Raw genomic sequence first — 27,155 nt, 5'->3', positions numbered from 1 at the left:
TTGATATCGTTTGATACAAAGGTGAGAAAAAAAAAAAGAAAAACAATGTAAAACAAAACACATACATTTAGTCATGAATTTCTGTTAAGTACTACCTGTGCAGATCGCTGGTAGGTAAACAGCAAGAAAATGTGCCCACGGTAAAGTTTATTGCAATACAGTTCCTCCTCTTTTAGCTGCTGGAACCTCACCAGTCATTCCATGGAAAGGCAATTTAAAACACCACGATTTAATAATAACTTGTAAAAGCAAAAACAAACAAAAAGCTCTTAAACATGCCTGTGTTTTTTCCAAATAATTGTAGTTTTCAGAAATAGCTGTATTATATGCATTATATGATAGAAGAGAATTCTTCATATTTTATTCTGATAATTTTTTCTTCTGTACAGCTCTACTTTGTTTTGTTTTTTGTTTTGTTTTTTTTTTAGTCTGGAAAGACTGAGCTGGAGAACCCAGTTCATGAAGAGACAAGCAAGAATAAGGTTTATTCTTTCCTAATAGGAAGAAGATGATTATGTAGTTGTAGCTCAACATGAAACAGCTTTCTTTTTTAAAGAAAAATGTAAATAATGTAGCAGCATATAATGACAATAGTACTGGAAAATGTAGATTTAATTTTTACATTTGTATTGCCAAATATAAAAATGTAAAATGAGAATATTATTTTTTCCCTCTTTTGATCACAATTAACTTTGCTACAAAATCCTTCATTAATTCCAACCCTTCTGAATTAGCAAAATGAAATTATTTAGTAGTGCATGCAAATATCAGGAGTTTAGAGTGAAAGTACAGATCAAGCAACAGGATCAAATACATTTCAAAGATGTATGAATTCCACAAAAAGTAATGATGTGGCTTAGAAAATAAAATTATGTTTTAAATAAGTTGGTGTATATTGAGGTAAGGAAATGTGATATCGGTATACACTGTACTGTAATTTTGTCCTGTAGTAACATGACGAAGTAAGTGTATCTTTAAGATATATCTAATCCTGATTTAGAAAAGTTGATTTTGACAACATGTTTTCCTTTCTTTTTCCTGACCTCATTCTCTGAGACACATCACTACTTTGCAGTTTTGAGCAAATTAGGCACAGGTGCTGTGTGCAAAATTATTGTAAACTTTGAACAGATCGGGTCTGTACTCAGCATTGTGCATTTCAGAAAGATGCACTGTATGTCTCAGTCACAGCAGAGGTTGAATCTCAGGTTTTATGTTCAAAATTCAGCTCGGTCTTGTCCTAATGGGGATGCTGGAGTGTCCAACAACCATCAAGAAAATGCTCACTGTCATTTGAGAGAGAAAATAACAGAGGAGAGAACTGTACTGCTCATAGGAAGGGTTTCTTGGTTTTTGAAAGCATGCAGCAAGTATGCATTGTAAAATTGCATTTAGTGATTTGTTTGTTTCCTGCATATTAAGTGCTAAGCCATTTTTGTGTAATGAAGGCAAAGTAATTTCTAGTAATTTTAGTGGTAACTGTGAACTTGTTAAACCTTTACAGTAACAAGAGAATAAAAATAGCATATTTTTGTAATAGAAAAGAAAGTACGTCCTGATTAGCCCAAATGCACATTTGATGTTTATTTGCACAAGTGTTAAAGGATTTTCTAATTAAATATATATATACATATTATTTTCCACCGCATTCATTACATTTAGAATAAAACATTCTGGAGAATTTTTCTTTTGCAAAATGATCTAAATATTTCTAAAAATTGAAGCGTTAATGGCCAATTTTAATGTCTTTGTCAGTTTTGCCTACTCGTCTGCAGTGTATGTACATTTTTCACTGTCTTGGGAAGTTACATTCCTGGAGTTGTTCTCTCCTATGTCCTGTGTAAGTAGAGTCTTTCTTTCTTTCACGATTTATGTACACAGTTTGATCATTATGTGGTCATTAGTATGTATAAGGAGTATTATTTATATATATATATATATATATATGTATACACACATATATACACACAGACACATATATGTAGGTTCTGACAAATGTTATTTGTCCTTTGGAAGTCAGCTTACAAGTATTTTCAGTTTGTTGATTTTGGCATAATGTTGTATAGCTATGTATCTCAGGTAGAGATGTCAAAATCAGACTAAGTCAAGATAATGATAAATATTGCAGTGATCATAAATTGTTCCTTACTGGAACTAAGAAAAGTGTAATTTGGTATGAATACAATGGTATTGTTTTGTGATGAGTAGAAGTAGCTCCTAGAAAATGGCTTTGACATTAACAGTTTGTCAGATATGGGGATTTCACAGTGTCTTTTAGGCAAAATTAATTCTGTTATGTAAAATTAATAATTATATAATGCATTAATTTTTATTTTTTAACTTCTTATAAAGCGATATTTCAATACGTTTTCTGTCTTTATTTTTGTCACAGTATTGTGTGCCTTTTTATGTCCCTTCCTCAAGTGCAATGAATTTGGACAGAAATTGTGCAACAAAATCAAGTCTGTTCTGATGAAACTAGATTTTGGAATAGTGGAATACATTAACCAGAAGAAAAGAGAGAGATCTGGTGAGTAACTAAGTGTAGTACCAAATAATGTATTTCTGTATGCAGAGACCTTTTTATTCACCTTGCACACAGTTTGGCTTGTCCTGTGAAGCCAAATGTAAAGGTGTTTTGGACTTTGAACCTGGCTACCATTATTAGCTTTATGAGTCATAGTGTATGTCAAACATCGGGGTATAGTTTAAAAAAAAAAAAAATAGATTTCATGGAAGGAAACAAGGCAAGATCGATGGTTCTCTTCATACATGATTAACTGTACTGCTTGTAGATTTTCAGAAAATACTACTTAAGGTAAAGTATGAAATGCTTATTTCTCTTTAGATAAGTCAAACTCATCCAGGACAGAGAACCACTCAAGGATACAAAACTAGTGCATCACAGAATTTTCAGTAAGAGCCTGAATTCTGTTCTAGCATCTAAATCTGCCTTGTTTTGTTCCCAAGAGCAACAAAGAAAAAAAAGAGACGTTTTCTTCCCCAAATACTCGGTAAACATTTAAGAATTGTAGTAGGATAGTAACTACAAATTAATCAAAGTTTTTAGTTAGACAAGGGTTTAAAACAAAATCTCACCTATCTCATGAATTCCTTATAAGATCAGATGCCTTTAGATTTTAAGTAATAAAGCTGTTTCCAGAAAAACGTGAGTGAGGTTGTCTGTGGTTTCCTTTTTGTGTGTGCTAGTTTTGCTTATTAAAACCAAATTGTAGTTGTGATCAGATTATTTGCAGGTAGCCTAACCTTTTTTTATTTAGATTCACATCAGTAATTTCCTATCTTAAAGTGTGCATTCCTCGTAGCAGTTCATAATACAGTGTGCTGTTCCTACATACAGTGAGTGTAACCATCTGCCTTTTTGTATCTCTTACATATAGAACAGTAGTTGTTAGAAATAAAAATAAATCAATGCATTATTCCTTTTTTTCATGCACTATTCCACCTTATTCTAGTTTTAAGTGAATCTGGCAGAGAGAGAGATCAGACTATTGTTTCATAAATTTCATAAGCCAGTTCTGGGAAGATGGTCCAGGTAAGAATTGTGCTTTCCTGCCTCTCACCCTCCAATTTAATTTAACCCAGGCAACCTCCTTACCTTGCTTCACCACTTGAGTTCAGCTCTTGAGTTCATACACCCTCGTATTGGCACAAGAGAGGAAGCAGCAACTTGCAAAAACTGGCAACCAAGAAGAACATCACTGTGCTTTCCAGTGCTACTGGCTTATCTTAGTTTAAAATGTTCATGAGACTGTTCTGAGAGAGAGAGGAGATGAGATGAAAATTACTTTTCTGTTCATTGTTAGGAGCAACATCCTGCTAGCCTTCAGAGGATGCTTTGTATGTATATTTGCATATGAATGTTATGAAAGCAGGGTAGCTGGGTGCAAAGGAAAGTTTTGTGAGTGAAGACTACACACAATTATCCAGAAAATTGTATGTTCTCATATAAAAGTAATGTGTTGGAATAACTGTACTGCCTGTTTTAACAGTGTGTTGCAATTATGCCTTGTACTGGCAGCGTAGTTTAAAAGATAGATATATATTGCCAGGGCACGTTATATTAGTGTGAGTAACAGAGGCTTCGGAAGGAAGTACAAAACAGGTAAATAGATGTGTTGGAATGCATTTCAGAGCAACGTTATCTCTCTTGCCTTGGCTGCTGCACAATATATTTTGATAAATATCTAGCCTTTTGATTAGCCTTTTCTTCTCACCTTGGTAGCATAAGTACATAAGTGATAGACAATGTCAACAGGTGACAGTTTGCTGTGCTCAAGCTGTGTGATAGCACACGCAGAACTTGGAAGTCCATTGTCACGAGTAGGATAAAAAATATTTTTTTTTCTTTCAGAAACAGCAAAAACAAAACCCACAGAAGATGACAGTGAATTAGACATATCAGCCCTCTGTCCTAAGGTGACTTTTTTCAGTCAGCCCTGTCTTCTTTTTAAAATCTATATAGATAATGGAGAGTTTTCTGTGGAAGACTTTAACCTCCCTAGGAGGCTCTGTTCCTGAACTAAGCAGTATGTCTTAAAAGTGATTCATAGTCTCCATCTTTAGACCTATACTAATTAATTTGCTGCGTTCGTGACTTCTGGCCTTCAAGATAATGGTTTCTTTGGCCTACTAAACTAAAAATGTGTTTAGTTTATATTGGCTGTAGAATGATTAAACCAGAATTTCATAGAAAGGGCAGGTTATTTTGTTTAGTTTTCAAAAGTAAAATTGCTGGTAATTTTTATCAAATTAAATTATAAAAGGGAAATCTTCATAGAAAACCTATATTATTCGTCAGATACTTGTTTAATGACTTGTCAGATCACATTCAGTGATAGTGTAAATCAGTATTATATTTACAAATATCTTTCCAGGTAGGTATGAGAATAATCTAATGCCTCCTTTCTCTTTTAATATTCTAAATAACTATATGGCAAAGGATTTTTCCTTTATAATTAGAACATCAGTTGAATAAAAAAAAAATTGGGTTTGTAGAGGTTCTTAAGCAGTATTAGATCAGTCGTGTGTAGAACCTGACTTTGACAGTGATTGCTTTGAAGGTGTTATTGTATTATGCAAAAAAAAAAAAAAGATATCTCATGAGAGATAAAAACTTGTTACAGATGTAATTGAACAGTTATTGGATAAATTCATAAAGGATAATGATTTTTTGATTTAGCTATTTTTAATTGCCTTATGGATAATTTTTTTGTTTCAATACAACTTTTTACAATTTCTTTATATTTATACGTAGTTTGTATTTGCAAGCCTATTCTGCATTTGTTACACTAGGACATTACTTGAATCCTATACAATGACTAATTGGAATTTTCTGGCTTCTTTAGCTTAAAACCGTCTTCAATTAAGAAGCGGGATGCTTCACTTCTAAGTATTCTATACTGTTATTTTCACGTTTCTACAATTAAAGCTTAAATAGGAGACAATGTATAGTGCTGTGATATGCTAGAGACCTCTTTTTCAGTATCTAAGCATTGGCTTCCTGTTGTGTGATTTTTTTGAGTGTAAGAATGCAATGTATGGGACTTCTTTGTATGTAGGTTAGTCCTGCTGTTGTTGCCAAAGAGCTGTCAGTGTCTGACACAGATGTATCAGAAGTATCTTGGACCGATAATGGGACCTTTAACTTATCCGAGGGGTATTCTCCACAGACAGACACATCTGATGGTATGTAGTGGCTTCATCTATTTCATCAATGAATTGCACTCTTGTAAGTTATCTGAAAACTATTAGAGAATTTGAGGACATAAGTGGGGTTTGGTTTTGGTTTTGTTTGTTTGTTCTTCCCTACAGTGAATTTAGAATTAATTCCAGTGCTTATTTTGTTTTGAATGCATCTTCTATGAGAGCTGTCTTCATCTTAAAAATAGTCAAGTAGTGAACAAAGCATCTAAATACATAACTAGTGGTGAGTAAAACAGACACCTCTGGATATATGCCAGACTTAGCTCTCTCTTCCATCAGACCTCTTAAGCAAGCAAGTTAGTATCAATAATGCTTTTCGGAGTAAACTATACAAATAAAAGCTGAGGAAGAAGAAGTGAATACTTTGAATTGCTAAACAGCCAATTAAAGAAAGTATTTTTAGGCTCTGGATACTAGAATGCTGATGAAGACATCCAGCCATGAGCCTGAATGAAACACGAAAACTAAGACTAGGAAGAGATCCTCAAGCACTTGTCTTGATCTTGACTAGATCCTGAAATGCGTACTTTTTACAGACCAAGGTTTCAGTTAGTACTTTGCCTGAATAAATATTAAGAACAGTAGTTTGGTGCAGTCTTATGTGTGGATTTATTTCTCTTCTGGTCTTGCAGTTCTATTCTAGGAAGAAATTCAATGAAAATGGCAAGTAGGGTGGAAATACTTACCAACATTATAAATGCCAAGTTAATAATTTAAAATATTTTGTTAATATTTCAAGCTGTAAATAGTATCGTATGATCATGGAATCATAAATTGGAATGTCTTCAAAGTGGCTACTTTCTGTCTCATTTCCAGCTAGTTCTGCTGCATGGGTTATTCCATCAAAGATGCAGCATTTCACATTTGCTTTTGATGGTCTTCATGACATCCCCTTCCAGCCCATTAATTTCTCCAGCCTGTTGAGGTCCCTCTGTGGGCCTTGACCTCCAGAATATTAAATGCACCTGCCCCACAGTGGCTCCTTCCTGTCCATGAACTTGCTGAGAGTGCGCTCCGTTCAGTCATCCACATCATTAATAAAAACACTGAACAGCATTGTGTCTATACTTTTGAGAGACGCCACCATCCAGTTGGACGTTGTATCACTGATCACCACCCCTTGAGCTGGTGGTCAAGCCAATTTTCCACATACCGAGCAGTTTACCAACCTAGTTCACTCACCAATTACGCTGTAAGGATAATGTGTGAAACTGTATTAAAGGCCTTGCTAAGTTAAAAATAAACATCCACTCTTCTCCCCTACGGAACCCTTCAGCAAATTGGACATGCACACAAGTACAAGACCAGATGGGATGCACCCGAGGACTGTCTCATCTCCTGTCAAAGCTCTGTGCATTTGAGCCACCACTCTGCAGACAGCATAACCCTTCTTCCTCACCTTTCCAGACTGTTTTTTCCCAAAGAAAGTGGGAAAATTGATGAAATTGATGTGTCAGACATTTTTAGGATTCATTTCCTTAGCTCTTATGAAAGCTCATATTGCTTGTTTTCGTAGGAAGTAAGTTCAAATTGATTATATTTTATTTTTACATTCATATACTGTCTACTAGACCGAAGTATTCCCTTATGTTCATTAAGGCATATTCCACAGGCCATGTATTGTAATCAATATATTTTCCGCATTTCTAATAACGTACTATTAAAACAGTCATTAAAATCCAATCTTTTATTTGTTTACATTCTGCTTTTTATCCTTTTGAAACATGAAACTATACCGGTAATCTGTAGAGTTCCCATTTTCTCTCCTCTATTTAGTACAAGCATTGAACATGAAAGCAAAAATTTATGAATTAAGTCTTTACATTGTTTTTATATCTTTATTTAAACATGTTATTAAAAGTTTATTAAACTTTTTAAAAGCTTATTAAAAATTTGTAATACCGTCATATACACGTATTTGTAATATATATATGTATATATATAGTGAAGAAAAGGAGTTTAAAGACTTCCCACATTATAAATTTTAGCACGTTAGGTGGTTGGTGTATTTAGAACTGTCTGTGCTGAAGATTTGCATGGGTTGTTTTTTATACAGCTAAATACCACTTTTTTCCTCAAATATTATTGAAAAGAGTCATTCTCAAGCACTTTTTCCAAATCACTACATAAATATTGCGAATTGACTTTAGGTAGAAAAATTTAATGTGGAGTCACTGAAATGGGAAATGTAATGTAGCTGAATGCTTGTGTTATTTCTCTTTTTTTGGGATTGGAATGATTTTCACACACACTATGAATCCAAATTCAAAGTCAGGCTGATACCAGTTGATTTGAAGTACTAGATTTTTATTTTATTTTAGATGTAAGATAATGCTCCTCTGCATTAAGATTACAGAAGACTACAGAATAGTAAATGTATTCAAAGGAAAATTTACTAACTGCATTTTTACACTTGGCTGCTTTTTTGGGGAAGTGTTTCTTGTTTGCTAACACTGTTCCCTTCTGTCAATCCTGTGTAATAGATTTTGACCGACCTAGTGATCACGAGGAAGCTTTTGCTAGAGATCTCTCAGAATTCCCTTCCTTAGAAAATGGTGCAGGAACAAATGATGATGATGACTCAAGCATTGGTATGCCCATCCAGCAAAAAAGAAAAAAAGAACAAACATATTTCAAGGTGGATCATTCTTCCAGACAGAGTAAAGAGAGACCATCCACTGCAGGGCTCTCCTTGCCTTTGACCAGTGACCAAACCTTTAATTTAATGAGTGGAATTGCTGGGGATGTCATCGCAGCTGCAGTGTCTGCTGCCATCAAAGACCAGTTGCAGTCTGCACAGCAAGCTCCATCACATGCGGTGCCCAGTTTGAGTGAAGAGACAGACACGGAGGAAGCCGATGATTTTGAACTGCTTGACCAGTCTGAGCTTGAGCAGATTGAGAAAGAATTGGGACTTTCACAAGGCCAAGAAGCAGAATCCCAGGAGAAAAAGAAGTCTTCAGGCTTCCTTTCAAATTTGCTTGGAAATCATTAACCTGGGAATTGCGGTTGGTGACACAGAAGAAATGAAACACAAAACACACACAAAATCAAATGCAAAAAAGGAAAATTCTGAGCTGTAAGCTTTAACTATCACTTTAGATGTGTTGTAATAATTTCCCTTATGCAGAGTGAATTAACTGGATAAATATCAGCTGATACTGATAGTTTAATGTTTCTGGTAGTTAAACCTCAATGTAATAGCATGGAAATGAATTATCTATCCACTGTTTGGTTGCAGATGAGTGTTGGAGGTCAGTTGTTCAAAAGGTTTGGGGAAGAGGTTTGTTTTTTTTTTAATCTTTTTGCCAAACATACATTTTTGGGGTCCTTAGCCAAAGTTTCAACATCGGCAATTTATTTACTCTCAGTTGCCAACCATGGTTGGCAATCATAATGGTTCACACAGCAAGGATGAGTTATCAGAGGATTGCAGTGAGATTAAGTCTTGCCTCCTTCAATCATACTGAAACGTATGGAGCCCTACAGTTACCATTAGGTATAGTGCATCTACTATTTATGAACATGTTAACCAGCAGAACTCTAGTTTAACTGTGTGCAATACTATCATCGGAGGACTTGATTTAACACTTAAAACCTTTGAATTATTTTGGATATGGTGATGCATTTCCAAGTTTTTTGCTGTTTTAGCCTTGTAGAGTTGTAATGTGGCACACTATTTGACTGACCACCTGCTGTGTTCCGTGATAGAGTCTGGTCCTTGGCAGTATTGCCTGTGTAAAGTCAGCCAATACATTTTTATATTTAAGAGTTAATATGTAAACTGAACAGCCTTTTGGGGAGCAGGTGGGGTAGTTACTGTTTGGAGTACGGAAGATATAAGAGAAGCAAAGAGAAGGGCTTTTTTAGCTGCCACTTCTGTAATTCAAGATTCTGTGGGGTTGGGTTTTGTTTTGTTATTGTGGTTTTTTTGTTTGTTCCCCCCCCCCCCCCCCCACCCCGGAACAGCTGCCATCACTTGCAACAAAAGTTGTGTTGCAAGCTGGATCTCTTAATACACCTGAAGTATTCAGTGCGGTCATTCGCTATAGAAGTCACTCAGAATCTTCTTGGCACGTAAATTAGTAAAATAAAAATGAACTTGTTTAAATTATTTGTCATTTTAAACTCCATGTGTGCTCAGTGAATGGCATGGGATCTTAAGCAGGTTACTTGTTTGACTTTTCGTAGGGCTTTTTTGTTCACCTTTAATATATAATCAAATTGTAATACCAAGCAATAGTAATCAAAGAAGTAGGAAGAAGTAAAGCTAGTTTTTCTAATGTGATGTAAACAGTTAGCAGAGTCGAGGGACCATGTCAGCTGCTACTACTACTCAAGTAATTTTCCATTTGCTGGCATTTTAAGAGGTGAATACTGTCATCCAGGACCCTCAGAAAGTACAGCAACGGAGTGTAAAAATGTTCACTAACATATATGTGTAGGTAAACCTGTGTTTAACTCCATTCTTTTTTTTTTTCCCTGACGTGAAAAAGTAGGCAGATGGCCGAACAGATTGTAGCTAAAGAAAAGATGCTGATAATTTTTGACACTGGCTTTATCATTGCTTGTGCTTTTGTGTCAGTAATGCATATTGATTGTGTTTGCTGTCCTTTACCGGTAAAAAAGTGAGCCTGTGCCTTCATTATCCAATCCACTTTGAAATAAGCAGATGCCAGATATAGATCCCAGAAGATGCAGCTTTTGAAATGGTAACATCTTAACATTAAAAACAAGTTTCTGGAAATTATTTTAGAAATGTGGCCACATCGCTTTCATACTGTTAGTTGTTAAGTTTCCTTTTCGACTTCCCCAAGTCTGTCCTTCCCATTTGGAAAAACAAAAACAAAAGAGGCTTTTGCTGAAAATCAGTAAGTTCAAAGGCCATTTAAGTTTCTCAGACAAGTTAAAAATGTTGTCTCCTTGCTGCATGTATAGGACAATCTATATATTAAGAAGAGTACAACTTCCAAGTTGCTGACAAGACTTTGCAGGGTACCTAGGCCAAGCGTGCTTCCCAAACAAGGGCACTCGCTGGTGCCAGAAGATGCAACAGGCGCCAGGACAGGGAGAACTGGAGAGGCAGCAGCGCTTAGCGAGTTTTGCTGAAGCGGGTGTATGAGATATGCGAACTAGCTGTCGGTGGTGGCATCGCAACAGCGTGCACTTTATTGTTGTTTTATGAAGAATGCCATGGTTATAAAAGTACCTAACACAGGGGTGCTCTTCTAGAATAATTAGATCAAGAAGAATAAGCAGTTGGAGGAGTTTCTCAGACTTTTTGTAAGTGATCCATTTTCTGGTTTCAACATAGATAAACAGATCCATTTTTCTTCAATAAAGTATGAGTCACTTTTTTTTTATGGAAAGTAAAAGCAAAACTTGAGCAAGCAAATCATTAAAGCTTAGGGACATAATTAATTACTTATTTGCCTGTCTTGAATTCTGTCTGTTCTCATGGTAGTTGATTACATGGTATTTTTTTTTTATTCAAGCCCCTAAATACTGTGAAAGGAGGTAATTCTCTAATACTTACTATTCCTCCTAAGATAGTGGAAAGATGCTTAGTTTTTGTGGAAAATTACCCCTACCTTCCTAAGCAAGCGCAGGTAAGAAACCCTTTGCTCAGACACAATACATTCCACTGCCAATAGTTGGAAAGCAGAACACAAAGAAAACATTTCTCTCCTTTGTGAGATCCCTTCCATACCATGTTTAGTTGGACATCACATGAGAAACTTTCATTTTGCTGTATTCTAACAGCAGCCGCGACGTAGCTGTTATGTACAAATGCCTGTCGAGTAATCTGCCAGTGGTCCACAAAGTCTGTGCAACTAAGCGTTGCCATCATCTTCCAAAATTAAAAAAAGTAAGGCAGGAAAAAGGGCAAGTGAGTATGGGATAGGCCATGGCTTTGGAACGTGCTTTTGTTACATAGGAGGCCTGCTTTCGGACAATTTCCAGGCAAAAACCAGCACAATCAGCGTGGAGGCTGTGGATCACAGAGCACAGACGTGTGAGCAAGCGACCAGGAGGTAATGCCATGTGTGATCTCGTGGGATCTGTGCGATGCAGGAGCTGCCCACGTGCGTGCAGCTCTGCATCCTCTGCCTCCAGTCACGTGGTTCACATTCCTCCTTGCCTTTCAGTGGCTTCTTCACGTACCCGCACCTGGAGAAAGCTACGTGTGTTAGGGCAGGGTCTGTGGGATGCAGCTCACTCCTTCGTACTCACAAAATTTCCCTGTGCGCTATTACATCTGAGTCATCAATACTGAATTGGTGGCCTTACATGCATTAAGTCCAGAATAAAAGCACTTTTCAATGCAGAGCACTTCTCCTTGTACATGTGCTAGACATTTACTACGAATCTTGCTCTTGAAAAAAAAATCATTCTACTCAGAGGAGGAGGGGAAATAATTTTAACCCGAAGTAATAGGATACAAGACAATACTTGTTTTACTTGCTTTTTGTTTGTTTTGCACTTTTCCAGACTGTTCATCTAAGCGTTCAGAACAAATTCACTGTAGTCCAAGTGCTTGTTCTTAGCTTAAGAGCAGTGTAACAGTCTGTAACACCTTGACAGGTAACCAGAAACTGGAAAATTACAAAATGTCTTTATTTAAAATATTTTGCAGCACTTTACCTAGCTTGATTACTATTTTGTAAACATGGAATTATTATATTGATTGTTTGTAAAACCATTTAATAAATATGTGTTAGTTTTTATCTTTCATTGTATCCAACTGTATGTTTGTTCCCGAGACAAGGGGGTGGAAAAAAACACGCAGATGTTTGCCACTCCATCCTTTGTTCCTTTCCTTCCCCTGATGCGCGGCAGTGCTCGGTGGGGTGGGGGTCCTCCTGGACAAACACCTCGCTCGTGCCCCGGCGGTGCCACCTTGCCACCTAGCTGTCCAGGGGCAGAGCTGGGTGTCACACGTTGTTGCCCAGGAGCTGAGCTGTGGCCGCCGCGGCGGCAGGGGGCGGCATGGCGGTGCAGGCCCGGTCCCACCCCGCGAAAGGTGGCGGCCGGGCCCGGCCCTTCCTGGTGGCGCAGCGCGGCCGCAGTCGGCACAGGGCGGCCCTCGGCGGGCACCGGCGCCGGGACGGACACGAACACGGACGGGTCCCCTCGCAGGTGCGGGCTGCGGGGACGGGACGGGACGGGCCTGACAGCGGCCCTGGGCCCAGCTCCCGCCCCGGGGCCTTGCGGCCCGGCCCGGCCCGGCGCAGGGACGGGGAACGGGCCCAGGCCCGGCCGGCTGGTGGCGGCGGGGACCGGCGCGGGGAGGGCTCCGCAGGGAGCAGCAGGCCGGGCGGGCAGGACTCCGGCCCTTGGGATGAGGCCCGTCAAGGCACACGGCGTTTACTTTCCTTAACCCCCTTCCCCCCCCTCCCTCCCCCCAATATATAAGGGAAAACTCGGCGCTTCGTTCGTGGTGTGGGCGGGAGGGAGACGCTTCAGAGAGCGATTCGGACTCCTGGGGGGGCAGAGAGTGCTCTGCTCTGTGATGGTAAACGTCCACTCGGTGTGACGCGCGTCAGCTGCATGTCATGTAAAATAGTATGGCCGCTGTTTTCTGTTAACGTATTTTCTGTCACTGCAGGATTACGGACAGAGCAAGCAGTAAGTCAGGAGGAACCCAGTTCTCTGGGGAGCTGCTGTCCCAGGCAGAACCTTCCAGCTCTCTCGGTACGTGCCTTTCACCATTGCTTTGCTCTTCTGGGAGCAGCTGCTGTTCAGACCGCATTCCTCATGACCTATTACTTACCTTCCCCCTTCCCCCCTGAGTTTAAACCATGTTTTTTTCTAAATCAATTAAAACATGGGGGTACTTTTAGTGATCTCCAGTGAGAACACATTTCATTGCTCTTTGCTTTTAAGATGTTCAAGAGATTCCATCAACTGCTTTGTTTTGGCTTTGTTTTAAATCAAGTTTCATTAAGAACTGAGGAAGAAGGAAATGTGTGGCTTTTGGCTTTGGAAAGGAGGGCATCAATTAGAGGTCTCTGCCCTCCAGTTGTCCCGTGACAGCCCCAGCAATGCAGCTCAGCATTGATGAGGCACTGCAAAGGCACTCCTATGGCACTGCTACCTCTGATCTCTCTTCACTTCCTGGTGGGTAGCAGTGTCTTTGAGCACTCGATCTGGATACGACACCAGGTTAACACCTCTGGGTTAACAGTTCTGTGGGACAAAGAGTGCTGTCAGCTGCACATGCACTGCTCCAGAATAACTGAAAGGTTTTTATTTTTAAATGGGATGATTTTTTCTTCTGTCTGACGGGATTGTGGAAAACTGAAAACAGGTGTGAAAGTAGGTTTTCCATTTTTACCCTTAGTTTGCCAATCTCTTCGAAAGCCTGTAGTTAGAAGAATACAAGCCTGATGGGAACCTTTACTTTCTGGTCTTTGGTAAAAAGGGGCAGAGCTTTTGAAGTACTGTTGTTAAGGCTGGGAGCTCCCATCTCAATCTGTCTCTGAGGCCTGGCAAGCACAGCAGGTGCTGAGTCCAGAGCTGGGATGTTGAGGTGCTGCTGTGGTACCCATAATTTCTCATAGCTACATGTGAGCCTTTGGGGGTTGGAGTTAGATGATCTTTAAGGTCCCTTCCAACCCCAGCCATTCTATGATTCTGTATTTTGATTGTCCTAGTAGGTAACATGCCATTTGCTAATGTTGGTGTTTAATAAACGTCATTTTGTACCAGAACTGTACCTGTTATGCTGCTGGTTGTTTATTAGTGTGACTATTATTTTTTTCCCACTTTCTAGTAATGGCAACCTACACGTGTATCACTTGCCGCGTGGCTTTCAAGGATGCTGACATTCAGCGTGCCCATTACAAAACCGACTGGCACAGATACAATCTGAAGCGCAAGGTTGCTGACATGCCTCCTGTCACCGCCGAGAATTTCCAAGAGAGAGTCCTAGCGCAGAGAGCGGTAGCAGAGGAGCAGAACAAAGGCACTGCCACCTACTGCACAGTTTGCAGCAAGAGGTTCTCCACCTTCAATGCCTATGAGAATCACCTGAAGTCCAAGAAGCACCTGGAGTTGGAGAAGAAAGCTGTTCAAGCTGTCAGCAAGAAGGTGAAAATACTGAATGAAAAGAACCTGGAAAAGGGGCTTGCCCTGGAGAGCGTGAACAAAGATGAAATGAACGCAGCTATACAGCAAGCCATCAGAGCTCAGCCATCTTCATCACCAAAGAAAACACCTTTACCTCCTAATAATGCAAGCAGCTCTCCAGTTTCCATGGAAAGCACCAGTCAGTTGCAGAGTAGAGAACGATCCGAAAAACCTCCACGTCTGCAGTGGTTTGAACAACAAGCAAAGAAGCTGGCCAAACAACAGGCAGAGGAAGAGGAGGATACAGAAGAAAGTAAGGCAGTAAATAGGCTGATGACAGGTAGCTGGGTATAAGCTGTGTAGTTGGTTTTGTGTGAAAGTCTCCTTTTGTTTCCTTTAGTAGTGCAGCTTTTTTAATTACATGAGGTCTTCCTGTTGATTAAGTTTTCATCTGAACAGAGGATTTAAGGCTGGTCCATGCTTGCAGTTAGGGACTCCATATTACAGTGTGTGATCAGCCAGCAGTGGAAGATACTAACACGTGCAAGGGCTGGATATAAGCGCTGCTAACCTGAGCACTGTTTCCTGTGTAAAGTCCCAGGGGAATTCCGGGGCCAACACAGAAGGTTACCCTGAAACTGCTTCTGAAAAATAAATGAAATGAACAAAAAACCAATCATAATTATTTGTACCATGGTTCACTTTACTGAGCTGTTGAGAAGAGATGGGAGTGGGGCTTCTGTTTTTCACTGCCCATCAAGATCAGAGGTGGAAGTTTGCTCCATAGCTTGCCACTCTGTGGCATAATTTCTCAGCACATTGGCATCTATAATAAAAATAGTTTAAGAGTTGCTGCCCCAACTGCCTGTTCCTGCTGCGCCACCCTCACCACTTGTGTGGATACAGCTCTTTGCTGAGGGCTGGCCTGGGAAGTGGACAACTGAAATAATCAGAGCTTCAGGACTCCCAGGAGGGGTTATTTTTAACCTAGACATTTTTAGTGCTGTAGCTTACAGTGCAGGCCACAAAGGCATCTATTAGAGCATTAGAATGGGGTGATTAAACAGCAGCAGGGGGGCCAGGAGTGAATGAAATGGGAACATACTATTCCAACCTCAGTACTGAAGCCATTATGGCATGTTACTACATCTGTTACAGCATTTTTAATGCTGGTGAAGTTTCAGTTGCAGTCTCTGGGGAATCTGTGCATAGAATAGAACTGTTCTTTTACAGGAGAAGAAATGTATGCCGCTGAACGTGGATCTTAGCATCTAAAGAAGAAGGCAGCTTACACTAGTTTTGTATTAATGTATTTGTCATAAATTGTGATGCTAAATCTCAGTAGGTTTCCCAGTGTTAATTTGCCTTTTAAGTATTTGTCCAGGAGTGTTCCCTACATGTCCTGTTAATTCAGCTTCATTAAAATCGTTAAACTATATCCTGTAGCAAAGATCTTTAATTAGCAGCCTGCAGCACTGGGGAGTGTCCCTTTGCCTGTTCTCAAACACTGTGTGCCATGGCAGTTGGAGCAGTGGGAGCAGAGAAGTAGGAAATGCTCTCTGTGCCACATCTGCCCCCTTTGAAAAAGATTTCTAGATCCCTCTACCCGTATAACCAGATTCGTGGTTCACTAGCCTTTTTTTTTTTTTCAAATTATAATTAGGTAATAGTGCATCTGACAGCTCATTAAGGATGTAGATGAAGTGTACTCTGCTTCTGTTGGTTTTAAACATCTATCATATTTGGCAGTGGCCCTGTGAATTTACAAAAGGTCAAAATAAAGTTAAGAAATAGCATTTCCCTGTGGAGTTAAAGCCCCTCCTGATGAGTCCTGAAGCCCGCTGTCAGTACCTGTGGGGAATGCTCTGTTGCTTGTAGCCTTCATTGAGAGCTGCAGAAATCTTGCAAGCATGTAAAATTATTAATAAATCTTGGGTAACTGTGAGAAGTGGCTTGTTCTTCTCCTTGGTTAAAGAAGTATGTGTGAACAGGAGTGTGTTTTCCCTTGCTGCTAAGTCACTGCTGGAAATGAGTATTTCCATGTTTCTGACGGAGTTGTATTGTTTTTAATGAGGCATGCATGTGTTCTTGTGCTGTAGCGAATTAAATTAAAGGTCTTGAAACTGCAGTTAAGTTAATAGTTGAGAAAATGGAGGGGAAAAATTTGAGACCTGCCAGCTTTTTTTATGACCAGTCTTGAGCTTTGCTGTGAGTTTTACAAAAAAAATTGTTTTACTGGAAATGATGAAACCTTGCACCTGGAAATAAGCATGTGGTACTTAGCTGTAAGAATAGATAATGCAGTATTTTCTGAAAACTATTTTTTAACTTATTTGGGAACTGTTCTGCTTGGAAGAAATAATCAAGTAAATAAATCTTTCTTAATTTTCCATTGAAAAGGCTGGGAAGATATGGATTCTGATGAAGATATTGGCTCTGATGAAGAGATGGAAAGCGTGGGAGAAGAGGAGGAGGAGCAGGCAGAAGCTGAAAGTGCTCCTGCTGTTGGGGCCATACCAGTCACGGACTGCTTGTTCTGTTCCCACCATTCAAGATCTCTTATGAAGAATGTGGCCCATATGACAAAAGTTCACAGTTTCTTCATTCCAGACATAGAGTACCTTGTGGATCTCAGGGGACTAATTAAGTACTTGGGTATGCCTGTAAATCTTTGATTTTAACACGGATAATTATAGACTGTTAATGCTTATTTTCACTTGGATACAACTTAAAATGTGTTTTGGTGGTAGTAGTGGTTTTTTGTGTGTGTGAGATTGGGAAGCTGTCTAGTTCAGTATTTTGATCGTGGTGAGGTCTGTGGGTTTTCTAGGGAGAGTGAGAGGAAACCCTACTGAGCAAACAGGTGGCCATGTACCCTGTAGGTCTTGCATGGTTTTCTAATGCTGAGAGAGTTTTTTCAGGTAACATGAAATTTAGGACAAATCTCAGTTGCTGTAGTGTACATTTGAGCCGTCTTATACTGGGGGAGGTTCTGAATACCTAATGAGTCATAAGTGTTTGCCTCATCTGTTGACAATGCCAGTGAGACAGAGCTGAAAGCTAGGCAAAGAATGTCTAGTGTGTTGTCTAATGTGATAGTGATGAGCATAAAATACTACTGGAGTATCAGATAGAAAGTTGTAATGGAGGCTTGAAATGTTTTATTGAGTATACGTAATGATCCATACCTAGTCACATGAATTCTTTAAATGCACAGACTTTGTCCCTGATGGAGCCATGTGATCAAGGCATAGGAACAGCAGGGCTTTTCTGGAGATGAAGGACTCAGGGTTCTTCCTCAGTCTCTCTGCCTTCAAGCTCAGAAGGCCACATCACTGAAATGTTAATTATTGAGTAGGGACCAATAAAAGTGTCAATTTTATCTGCAGGAGAGAAAATTGGTGTTGGGAAAATCTGCATCTGGTGTAATGAAAAGGGGAAGTCCTTCTACTCCACGGAAGCAGTACAGGCTCACATGAATGACAAAAGCCACTGCAAACTCTTCACAGATGGAGATGCAGCATTGGAATTTGCAGACTTCTATGATTTCAGGTGAGGACACTTCTTTCAGTGGAGCACAGCTGACGGCAGACAAAAGAACAGTTAAACATTACATCACATCACAATCTCTTATTATCTCTTATCTTATCTCTTAGTTTTTAAAATTCGGTCCTGTTTCTGTTTTGATGCTTATTTTGTGTAGCTGTTTTGTCACCTTTCTAGGTTAGCATAACACCATGATGGGTTCTCCTCTCCTGTGACCACTAATTACCAGTCCTACATGGAAATGTATTTTGAATTCTATTTTGTATGTTTGCTGTTACTGAGTTTAGGTTTCAGTCCATCAAAGATCATAAAAGGATAGAAATATCACTTATGTTACCTTTTAGGCTTTAAGATCTACTGTAGATTTTTTTCTTTTAAGTAGCTGGAGTTAAACAGCACTGCTGTGGTTTAGAGGCCTCTTGTTGGTCTTCTGGAAGTTATCCTCAGCTGTGATCACTTTGTTCAGAAACGCCTACTATTATGGTTACAGGTGGTATGGGGAGCTTCTTGGCATGCTCTCCATAGATCTGCAGAGCTGATGGGCTATGTTATATGGTGGTGGCTTTTCACAATAAATAAATACCTGTTAAGAGCACAGCAGCAGAACCACACTGGGCTATAGAACTTGGAGGTTCTTGTCTTCAGCCTCTGTTCAGGGAAAGGTGTTACTGGGAAGAATTCTCAAATCAGGGTAGGTGAAACATGATGATGGTTGTGGGTTGCTGTAGCTGTACATGTCGGTTCTTTTGTGTAATGGGTCTGGATAGCTGTGGCTGCTCGCCACATGTAAAACACATACTGCTTCTCTCTAGGAGCAGTTACCCTGATCACAAGGAAGGGCAAGATGGGGAGGTGTCTGGAGAGCTCCCAGCAGAGAAAGACTTGGAATACGATGATGACACCATGGAGCTGATACTTCCTTCAGGTAGGCACATGATCTGTATTAAGATGTACTTTCTCTGGGTTTCTCATAGGTGTAGTTTTTACTTGAAGTCATTGTGATAAGTGTTTTCCTTTGGCAAGGGAGCAAGTAATTTTGCATTAAGTGCATTTGGTGTTTTGTCTTCCCTTTACATGGTTTTCACTACAAAATTTAAAGACCTGTCTGTCATTTTACAGAAAATACTAAAATAGCTTAAACAAACTTGGAAGCCTTTTTTTCTTTCTTTCTTTTTCCTTGCCTTTTTTTCCTCAAATTTAACTTCAGCATTAATATAAATGTGGTTTGGGGCACAGGGTTCCTTTTGCTACTTGACTCCTTCATTAACATGTGATTGTGACATGTTATCATGTTTCATGATAACACTGCAAGAGTTTCCTTATCTTGCTTTAGTGCAACATGAAGAGATTATAACTTAGGTTATCTAGTGTAGTTTTTTTTGCAGAGTTGTAGCTGGTACACTGGTAACAGATTCAGTAAACTACTTCAGTGAAACAAATTTCTTTAAACGACCTTACTCTTGCCTTGTAACAGTATTTGAGAATTTGGCACTCCTACGCATTTTTGTTGTTGTTGTTGTTCTGGTGTTTTTGTATGAGGCGACCGCAGCCCTTCCATTCTGAAAAGTGTGGCCAACCATGCAGTTACAGAAAGGAGATCTTCCTGAATGTCACCGATGTCTTCAGTGGTTACTTGAAACAGCATTCCCATTCTGCTTATTCCCCTAATTAAATCTTTCTGATAACTACCTATTTGTTATCTAAGCTAAGGCCCTCTTGAAGAGTGTTCTTCAGGGTTTGGAGGTGGTTTGGTGTTTTTCCTAAGGTAAAGTGCACTACAGCAAACCTTACAGTAATTGCATTCAGTTTATAATAGTCCTAAAGATTTTTTGTTTTTCTTCTTAAGGCCTTAGCCTTTTAAAAGCATTTCTTGGCATTTGACCTTTCCACAATTTTCACAATATGCTTAACTACCATATTTCAGAAACTGCATTATTATGCATAGTAAGATGTCTCCTCCTCTAAATAGGTGCCAGAGTGGGTCATCGTTCTTTAATGAGATACTACAAGCAACGGTTTGGTCTGTCAAGAACAGTGGCTGTTGCCAAAAATAAGAAAGCAGTGGGTCGGGTGTTGCAGCAGTACAAAGCTTTGGGCTGGACAAGCCAGACAGGTAGGTGCCAATTTGAGCTTTTGGCAGGTGATAAGATTCTAGGATATCATCATAGTACAATTATGTAAGTCAGGTTTGTTTCATGTTTGTGGGGTTTTAGTTAGTTTTCCACTCAATTCCCTTTCATTCCTGCGGTCTAAGCAGAAGAGGAAGTGGGTTTTGTCTAAAATCCATTGCAGCTTCTGTGCTAGCCCTTCAGTTCACCAGCACATTTGTGATATTTGGTGAATTCCTAATATTTTTTGGTTTCTAGGGTAATAATCTCATCTCTGCCTGTCAAAGCCACTACTCTTGATGTTTAATATGTAGCATAAAGCATTATTTGACAGGTGGAGTACCTTTTGAGTTGGGGAGCAGTGATGTGTTCTATATCCACACTGGAATGACTTTTTTCCTTCACCACAGTTGTGGATGTTCAGAGGAAACTGTCCTTTACCAAGAGAGAAGTGAAAAGAAACTTGCCTGTATGAAGAGAAAACATACAGCTAACTGCTGATTTAGAAGGATAGATAAGCAGTTTTGCAATTTAGTAGTGATCCTACAAACATTTATCCCGCTTTCCCTTCCTCCTTTCTCTCTGAAGGGGCAGTCTTCGCTCAGCAGCGTGATATGCAGTACCTGCAGAGGATGAAGTCAAAGTGGATGCTCAAGACGGGAATGAGTAACAACGCTACAAAGCAGAGGCATTTCCGGCCACAAGTCAGATTTTGAGTACCCCAGAGAGCTGCATGCAGCCCTTTTTGGAAAGAGGGATTTAATGGTTTCTGGCTCGTGGGTTGTGTTATTAAAATGGATTTGGTACCTAACAAATGGTGGTATGTATGCTGGTGTGCGTCCCTGTCTATGAGAAGATGTCTTGCAGGGATCTTGTCTCTTCCACTGAAATGATGGTTGGCCTAACTTAAAAATGAAAATACCTTAAATGGAATACGTGGCGAAGTAATCACAGCCATGAATAAGGATGCAGTCTTAACTGCTCATCTTTGTGCAATACCTTTCTGTGGGGCAGTTGACATTGCCGTCTGTCTGAATACCTTCAATTTCCAACTCTGCAAAACGGCTGAGGCCAAGAGAAGATCCTTGACCTTAGCTTAGATTAGATCTAAACTGGAGATAGAGAGTATTGGAGGTGTTTACTTGTGGTGCCAGACATAAGTTAGCTGGGTATTTTGGACTTCTAGCTGGCACTGTTGAGGTGGAAATTTGAAAGCAGAGATTCTGGGAAGGTTAAGTGATAACTGTTTGAAGAAATGCACTGATGGGAAGCATAACTCCAGGATTCATTTTGTCCCTTGAAGCTGACTGTATTTGCTTAATGCTCCAGGTCAGGGCTGGGTTAATGACTTTCAACATAAACCAATTGCACTGTATTTCATGAATTTTCATTACCTGAAAACTGCTCAAAATTACCATAACATAAGTGAATGTCCATCTAAACTTCTGATTATTTGTTAAAATCTTGATTAAAACTCTGAAGTAACTATTGATGTCAGCTTTTGTTATTCCCATTGAGAACTTGTGTTTTATGATCTTGCTGAAGGAAAGTCACCTGAGACATGTATGGCTAGAATGGAGTGTCCTTCCTGCCAACAGCATGCTCTCCCACTTGAGCATGCAAACTGTTACAGACAGATGTAGAGAAAACTTGATTGTTAAAGAGCTCAGGCACCAGTGCTAGTGTTGGTCCTGGTGTTGTAGGTGTTAAAAGCTTCCATGGCGTTACCAGTTCTTTTGACCTTCACGTGAAGAGGTGGACAATGACACAAAACATGTTGCCTAGCTCATGATGCTCTTGAGCTGTACTATGCTGGACTTACAGTGTCAACAGGACACCGTCCACAGGAAAATTGCTGCTTGCCTGCCTATTAGTCATGGAGGTTAGCTGCAGCTGCTTACGGTCAAGTCGCATTTCTGCATTTTAGGATTGCTCTGGACTCCCTAGTAGTGGCTTTGATTAGCATGATTTTAGTAAATTTTCTTCCTTTCCTTTAATGTTCTGTCCATTGTATGACTGGAAATAGCAGGGGAAAATTATAAGAACTTTGTCAATAACATTGCATTTTGACCTCTTAAAATAATCCACTAATGTCGCCCTAAGAAGTAAGTGCAGAAAAAGTAATACTGTCAGCATAGCAGCACTTCTGAAGAAGTATATAGACTCTTAGGAAAGCAATCATTTCACAATGGATGCATGCTATGTACTTTTGTTGTATGGATTTTTTGTTTGTTTGTTTGCTTGTTTAGTACATTCTGCTGCCTCGGAAGCTTTCTGCCATTCCTGTTGCAAGATACAGATTTGACACAGCATTTTCTAAACCAACTAATCACCTTAAAAAGGTACAGATGAGTGAAGGGAAACTGAAGCAGAGAGAATTTACAAAAAAAAAAAGAAAAAAGATAAGCTGTCTTCACATCCAAAATCCTAGCTAAAGTTGGATTGATTAACACCTCCTTTCTCATCCTCCTTTTTCATGAGAAGGCAGAGTTACTGCCATTGTGTATCCATTGTGACATCTAGCTCACATTTAAATTTATCTTAGAGGGTTTGCTCTTGTGAGAAATATCTAACTTTGTTTCTCACACTCTGGGTTATTGGACTTTACTCTCAAAGTTAGCTGAGACTGGGTCTTACTCCTTCATGACTCAAGCTGGGTAGCTCTTAAGACATCAGCTCCTTTATTACAGCCATAACTTGGCTCTACTGTATATCTCAGCTTGCCATTGTGGTACGGATTTCTAGCACTGAGGGTATTTCCTACTTAAGTTTTTCAGGCATCAGCATCTGGCTCTTGAAACTGCTTTTATATTTTCCTTCGAAGTTGTAGGTTACTATCAAAGGGTCTTACGTCTATGGACAAGTTAGGTTGTCTCTACACAGAGAGTAAAATGAAGTGCCATAAAAAACATACAAATGGAAGGGTCAGACTTCTGAACCAGTCTTAACTTGAATCATGCTGAACAGGCTTTGAATACCAGCATTAGTCGGCACAAGAGCAATGTTCAGACTGTAGCTGCTGGAAAACACTTCTGGAATATCTGGAATTTATATTAAGGATAGCACAATTATCCTGGAAAAGCCTTGAACATAACCTAGTATAGTTGCTAAGGTTGTAGAGATAGGCGTTAAGAAGCTTGGCTGTGAAGGCAGAAATGCAAAGAGGTAACTGACAAGGAGAAACAAATGGCTTTGAGTCCAATAAGGTTCCAGCTGAAGGTGCATGGAGTTTGCTGCCCTCCTGGACAGGAAAGAGCAACCAAATGAATCATAGAAACTACTATGAGACTGCATATGAAACTACTATAGACTCACTCAAAGGAGCTCGCTGCTTATGAAAGAATGGGGATTGTATGAACGTCTTCAACAGTCTAGTTCAGAAAGAAATGCAATGTGAAAAATGGTAGTCATTTGTCAAGCCACAGGGAAGCTGACAGAGACAATTTGTATAGTATACACCTGTGACTCCTGCCCTATACTTCTTACTGCAGTTTGGTCAGAAGAAAATGGAGATGTGGGGGAACATACTGCTTTATTATTGGAAGAGTTTTAACTCAAAGATGGAAATGTGTACCTTGGAAAACCAGCAGAGGGCATAGGGAAGCTTTTCCCAGAATTGTTTTTACTACACAAAGTCTAGTAAGGGTACATTCATGCAGAGGCAAAGCTCGCCACTAAGGCAAATTAAGATTAGCACTGACTTCTGTGAGATGAATTGCTATGAGTATCTTTATTTAGGTCCAGGGAGAGCATTGCTAGCAAAGGGTAGTTAGGACAAGTATGCAGATTATCTGCAGTACTCAGAAACAGTCTGCACAGCTTGCAGGTAACTCCAGCTATGTCAGAGCTGAGAGTATTTTTATTAAACACGCTTCATAGCATTACAGTTTAGTCTTTTACCTCCCCAGCCTAAAAATTGTACAAAGGATAGCGGAGGTTAGTTTTTTGTTCCTTAAAGGAATTCCTAATGATGATGGTTCCCATCAAGGAGCTAGGTTTCCAGCTACATCTTAGCCTTGCACTTTTATTCTCCTGCTCTGACTTTGTGTTTTCTGGATCCTAGTGTCAGAATGAGAAGGAAGTAAAGTCTAGAGGCAACCAAGTAGATCTGAGATAGCCCCTGGATATAGTGGGTGCTCAGGGGCAAGAATTTAATGGTATGATTATAATTCAGTGGGCGTGCTGCTTCTCCCAGAGGAGGAGGTGATCCCTTCTTAGGCTGGTGCATTGATAGTAGGAAGGGCTTGGAAGGAGCACAGAAAAGGTATCCCAGTTTGGGCAAGGCTGGGGTCCTGCTGCTTGCCTGCCCAGTGATATCTGGATGTTGGAGCCGTCCTGATGTTCCATCGGGCATTGCAGAATGAATCAGCAGAACGAAAGAACTGGTGAAGCTGATACAGCTCGTCTGCCATCTCCTTTTGGGAACAGCTCTGTTGTACGCCTGTTACCTAAAAGCAACCAAATTAGTCCTTGAACAGAAAGCATGCACCCATTATCTGGAGGGGAGGGGTTGGGAAGAGACAAGCTTATGGGAGGTGGAGTGGCGGAGATGCACAAGAGTCAGATACGTACAACATCCTAACAGCTTGTTACACTGAAGTTGCAATCCAACAAGTAAAGATCTATTTAAAGTGAGCGCTCCCTTTAAGAGTGCATTTTTGATCCCTAATTGGTTTCCACACAGTAGAGGGCCTGAAATACAAAGGAGTTGGGCCATTGCCCAAGTAACGTCTGATGCTTGAGGGGCATCAGAGCAAGATCCTTTGCTACAACTTTCAAGAGCTATTTTTGATCTATTAAAACTGAGGCATCCTGTGCTAATGGGCTGTCTGCTCAGGGGTTTGGTCACCTTCCTGCACGCTACCCATGTAAAGCTGCAGGTGGAAAACTTTGCGCTTCAGAAACACAACTGGGATTATATACTATTACAACCTGTAATAGATGAGATGTTAGAGATAAGCTTTAGGATACATCTTGCTGAAAATGAAAAATGTACCTTAAAAGCTTTGAAGCTTAGTGTTTAATTGCTTTAGTCCAACTAACTACCACATTGCAGCTGGAAAGTAATAGTCACGAGACTATCACGAATCCTCTGCAGCTGGCAGGGCCCAGGTAGTTGAGATGACCAGCTGATGGGACTTAATGTGTCAGAGCAAGTCAAATAATTGCTTTTTTTCAGGAGTCTCAGCCAAAGAAAATCTGTTTTCTCACCTGCTACATGCCATACTAACCCGAGTAAGGTGCAGCAGCCTGACACTTCGGGTGCACTGCTAGCAATAACAGGAGACCTGTAACCAGTTCGGTGTTCAGGATTTCAACACGTGTCCAGGGTACAAGACTGAAAAGCACCATAATAAATGCTAGTTGAGCCAGAAAGGGAGTCAGAATCACTCCCCTCTAAAAGTAGTCAACACTTCCCAGTGTAAAGTTACATGACTTGTCGCAAAAGCAAAAATAACAGCAGCAGCAAAAACTAATGGGTAAGAGGAAAAAAGGAAAAAGAGGAAAACTAATTTTCTTAGGAGCTTTAGCTCTTTTTTCACTGCCAGTTCAGTGAGAACATTTTTTAAATAAAGCAAGCCTAGAAAACCCAGCTAGAGGTTTACAAAACAAAGCGGCTCAGCAGATAGTTACTAGACCAACAGAAGTTGCATTTATACAACAAATGACTAAACCAAGCACCCCAGGCACATGAGAAGAGCACTGCAGGATAGGCTAGCACTCAACTGTGGAGCTATTTTCCAGGAAGCTGGGAAGAAAAACCAAGCCTCTTAGCATACACACTTATCAGCTACAGTGCTCCAGAAGGGATTTCTGCCTGTGTAGTGCGCTAGTATCAGGTTCTGCAACAGATAAAACTGCAGCCCCTAATACAAGCTGAGGCCTGAGTGTGGTGTCCTTGCCCTAGTTTCCTCAGTTATTTCAGTTTCTTTTAAACTAGTACGGAAGGCATGCTTGTAAATCTCAAGGCCAATTTGCCTTACGTTGCTCCCCCTTGACCAAATCCCACCATGCAAAAACAATTTCACATTTCCCATCCCTGCCAATGTCTGTTAATGATTTGGCAAGGTCTGTGTAGTCATCTATAGATATCTTGGCAGCTTCTTTTTTTGGCTCGGGTAGCTTTCCACACTTAAATTTCTGTTCTTTGCAGACATGAAAGCAATCTGGTTTTCCTGGGCAAGATCTGCCTTTGGTCTCACACAATTCTGCTTCACTAAACACCACTCATGACTTAACAGGTAGGGCAATTATGTGTTTGCTTGTGACATATGCACTGAAAGTCTTGATAAAAAATTTGCTAAAGTATTCTAAAATCCGGGTATTTTCTGACATCTCTCATAGGTGCTAGCCTCCTTAATTCCTTGCAATCACGGTATTTCAATAAATTCTGTTACTCAAGTCACCATGTTTTAACTGATCTATACTGATGAAGTGCATGCTTTCAAAGTACAGCAGATAGTGGAAAAAATGTTGAAACTACTCCTCAAGTGTTAAGCAGTACCTACTGAAATTACCCTAAATTGGCCATAGGCCAAGAATAAACCTGAACAGTTGTTTTTATTCAAATGGTATAGGGTAGGTTGACCCCGCATCCACATGCCTGGTAAACAGCACGGTCTTTCTTTATCTCTAATAGAGGACACTTGCCAGCTACATCTGCTTTCCCAGCATTAGAAGGCTCCCACAGAGAAGTGAGCT

The 27,155-nt window shown here is 39.9% G+C and overlaps 2 protein-coding genes across 6 annotated transcripts in view; both read left to right on the top strand.

The window, feature by feature from the left end:
- Window positions 1-12,460, top strand: part of RETREG1 (reticulophagy regulator 1) — a 60,069-nt gene extending 47,609 nt beyond the window's left edge. For all 4 annotated transcript variants that reach the window (XM_040550259.1, XM_040550258.1, XM_040550260.1 and 1 more), the window contains 5 exons: window positions 1,756-1,840; window positions 2,393-2,530; window positions 4,376-4,440; window positions 5,583-5,709; window positions 8,211-12,460. In XM_040550259.1, coding sequence (XP_040406193.1) covers window positions 1,756-1,840; window positions 2,393-2,530; window positions 4,376-4,440; window positions 5,583-5,709; window positions 8,211-8,722 — 927 coding nt within the window. In that variant the 3' untranslated portion in view covers window positions 8,723-12,460. The remainder of the gene's footprint in view (window positions 1-1,755; window positions 1,841-2,392; window positions 2,531-4,375; window positions 4,441-5,582; window positions 5,710-8,210) is intronic.
- A 196-nt stretch (window positions 12,461-12,656) lies between these two features.
- Window positions 12,657-21,939, top strand: ZNF622 (zinc finger protein 622). Of its 2 annotated transcripts, none has more exons than XM_040550256.1 (8): window positions 12,657-12,867; window positions 13,337-13,422; window positions 14,504-15,112; window positions 17,200-17,454; window positions 18,189-18,351; window positions 19,158-19,270; window positions 20,315-20,458; window positions 21,042-21,939. In XM_040550256.1, the coding sequence occupies exons 3-8, from the start codon at window positions 14,506-14,508 to the stop codon at window positions 21,167-21,169; spliced, it is 1,410 nt and encodes a 469-aa protein (XP_040406190.1). In that variant the 5' UTR covers window positions 12,657-12,867; window positions 13,337-13,422; window positions 14,504-14,505; the 3' UTR covers window positions 21,170-21,939. The 2 variants fall into 2 exon arrangements, with proteins under 2 accessions (XP_040406190.1, XP_040406191.1); XM_040550257.1 differs by lacking the exon at window positions 12,657-12,867 and adding an exon at window positions 13,225-13,243.
- The last annotated feature ends 5,216 nt before the right edge of the window (window positions 21,940-27,155 follow it).

The sequence above is a fragment of the Cygnus olor genome, chromosome 2 (genome assembly GCF_009769625.2).
Source record: "Cygnus olor isolate bCygOlo1 chromosome 2, bCygOlo1.pri.v2, whole genome shotgun sequence".
NCBI classification, from domain to species: domain Eukaryota; kingdom Metazoa; phylum Chordata; class Aves; order Anseriformes; family Anatidae; genus Cygnus; species Cygnus olor.
Note: the sequence above shows the minus strand (reverse complement) of the source record. Positions and strands in the feature narration are given on the sequence as shown.